The sequence below is a fragment of the Echinops telfairi genome, unplaced genomic scaffold (assembly GCF_000313985.2).
Source record: "Echinops telfairi isolate 266 unplaced genomic scaffold, ASM31398v2 ScPeMD7_119;HRSCAF=410, whole genome shotgun sequence".
Lineage (NCBI taxonomy): Eukaryota > Metazoa > Chordata > Mammalia > Afrosoricida > Tenrecidae > Echinops > Echinops telfairi.
In genome coordinates, this window is record NW_022104017.1 from 2067 (window position 1) to 4567 (window position 2501).

Sequence of the window (2501 nt, forward strand, 5' to 3'; positions counted from 1 at the left end):
TCATGACCTCAATTCTACCTTACATATCAGATTAGACCAGAGCATGCACACTGCTACAGATAAGAGCCCGAAACACAGGGAATCCAGGATAGATAAACCCCTCAGGGCCAACAAGGAGAATAGAGATACCAGAAGGATTAGGGGAGGGTGGGGGGAATTGATCACAAGAATCAGTCTAGAACCCCGTCCCAGGGGGATGAATAATGGAAAAGTGGGTGAAGGGTGACGGAGGACAATATAAGACATGGAAAAAATAATCTAGAACTTGTCAAGGGTTTGTGAGGGAGGGTGGGGGGGAGGGGGAAGAAATGGGGAGCTGATATCAGGGGCTCAAGTGGGAGGAGAATGCTTTGAAAATGAGGATGGCAGCCTATGTGCCAATGTGCTTGGCACACTGGATGAATGCATGGATTGTGATAAGAGATGTAAGAGCCCCCAATCAAAGTATCTAATTTTTAAAAAAGAAAGACTAACCTATGGGAGAGCCCAGGGTTCCCTCCGTCTCCCTCAGGGGCCCACTGCTGGCCTTGCGGTCATCACTCAGCAACAAACCCAAACTCCCGGCTGATGAGTCCATTCCAGTTCACAGGGACCCTATTTCTGGGGCAGCACCTCTCTACGGGCTAGACAGCCTCACTCCCCACCCCTCCCGCAGTCCATTGGCAACCGAAGAGCCCCACGTGCTGTCTGTCTTCGCAGGAGAACACGCACTGTCCCGGTGCCAGCATGAGAACGCAGCAGCGGTGTGGGATCTCGCCTAAAATTGGCACGGTGTTGTCCGGCGTGTTCACCATCATTGCCACCGACCTGTCCATGATCTTTGAAGAAAAGTACATGAAGCGCAGCAATTGCTCTGCCGTCCAGGTGCAGAATGCTGCTATCAAAAAACATCTCATGCAATCCATCATGTGCTGGAGTTTCCAAATTGCTATCTTCATGTCTCTCGTCACCTTTATGGTCAGCTTCCTCCTCCTGTTCTCCGTGTACACCCAGAAGTTCGGGGGCATGGTGGTCTACTGCATCTGGATTATCGTCTACGAAGTTGTCAACATTATGATCCAAGTGGCCACCAGCGGAAACCCAGAGAAAGGGGTGGTCAAGCTGATGCGCTTGTTCGGCTTGGTGTCCCGGATCCTGATGCACGCTCTCTGGTTGCTGTTCTTCGTCTTCAGCTATATGCAAATTACCTACAAAAGGAGTCGGGAGGGCAACGTGCTGACCTCCAACCGACGGCACTCCGCGGAGAGCAAAGATTTCAGGCGGCGAAAATCCAAATTGATGAGCTTTTCCCGCTACCGTAAGTGAGCACGGAGACCTTTCTTTCCGCCCAGAAAGGAGCCGGTCCCCGGGGCGTCATGGCCGTTCCAGCTCCATCTCTTCCTAGCGCTGAACGCCGAGCCTTCGAGCAAAGCCAGAACCTTGCTGCCAATTTAGGTGCCTTGGCGGGTGGGGGTGTGTGTGGGGGGGGTACGACTACGGTCCTGCTGACACCACTTGCTCTAGTTCCATCCCCCAGAGACGGAAAAGAATAAACAGGGAGAAAATCCTGTTTCGGTGTCTGTCTTGTGTCTCTCCTGCCCCACACTCCCAATTCATCCAAGAGCATGACCGTCGCTTGGCTCATGGGCGCTGGGTACTGGTTAAATTTTGTAACTGAGCTAGACACCGCGGGAGGGCTTCTGATCTTAGGGACTGTAATAGGTTAGAGGTCTGTGAGGGAAAACTCAATTGCTGTGTATAAGTCGATGAACCAGCCACGTTACACATTATTAGAGATCGGCAAACTTCCCGTGTCAGTCGAGAAGCTGGAAAAGGCACTTTGTGGCAAGAAGGGTGACAAACAGATATCACGTTGACGTTTATGGTCGGGTAGCTTTATTGGGGTCAGGCCCTCTGCCATTAGTGTTCAGTGCGTCTCGTGGGGATGACAGGAAGAAAGCAAGAAGCCACCAAAAGACAGGACCACGAGAAAAGACCAAAGTGGATTCCCGGAGAGACTCTGAAGGATGCTTGTGAGTGTGGAGTAGCTGAAGCCAATGGTAGACACGATGAAGTCAAAGGACTGGACAGAAGATTTCCAAAGGCAGCTCTAGAAGACAGAGTAAAGCAGTTAGCACAATGCGCAGACCTGCAGTTGGAGGGCCGAAAAGAAAGCGCGCTCAGCAGGTAGCAAGCAGAAAGGACAGACGAGAAAATTCAAGCCTCAGGTTGCAATATTGAAAGATTCTATGAGCAAAATACTGAATGATGCAAAAAACAGTAAAAGCAGATAGAGGAAAAAGAAGATGAAGACAGTGACCTAGGTCACTGTACCCAAAAGAACTGGTTGGCATCTGTGTTAGTCTGGGTAGACTAGAGAAACAAATTCATATGTGTATAAGAAAGAGCTTCGTATACAAGACCAATTGATTATTGAGAAAACATCCCAGCCCAGTCCAGATCTAGTCCCTAAGTCCGACATTAGCCCATATATCTGATACTAAATTCCTCTTTAGACTCAC

General features: G+C 50.0%; 1 protein-coding gene across 1 annotated transcript; it reads left to right on the top strand.

The window, feature by feature from the left end:
- Positions 1 to 726: 726 nt before the first annotated feature.
- Positions 727 to 1305, top strand: LOC101663392 (transmembrane protein 217-like). The gene has a single exon (XM_004717919.1). It carries the CDS (start codon positions 727 to 729, stop codon positions 1303 to 1305), a length of 579 nt encoding a protein of 192 aa, XP_004717976.1.
- The last annotated feature ends 1196 nt before the right edge of the window (positions 1306 to 2501 follow it).

Coding starts and splice junctions, on each gene's coding strand:
- LOC101663392 (XM_004717919.1), top strand. CDS start 727: ATGAGAACGCAGCAGCGGTGTGGGATCTCGCCTAAAATTGGCACGGTG.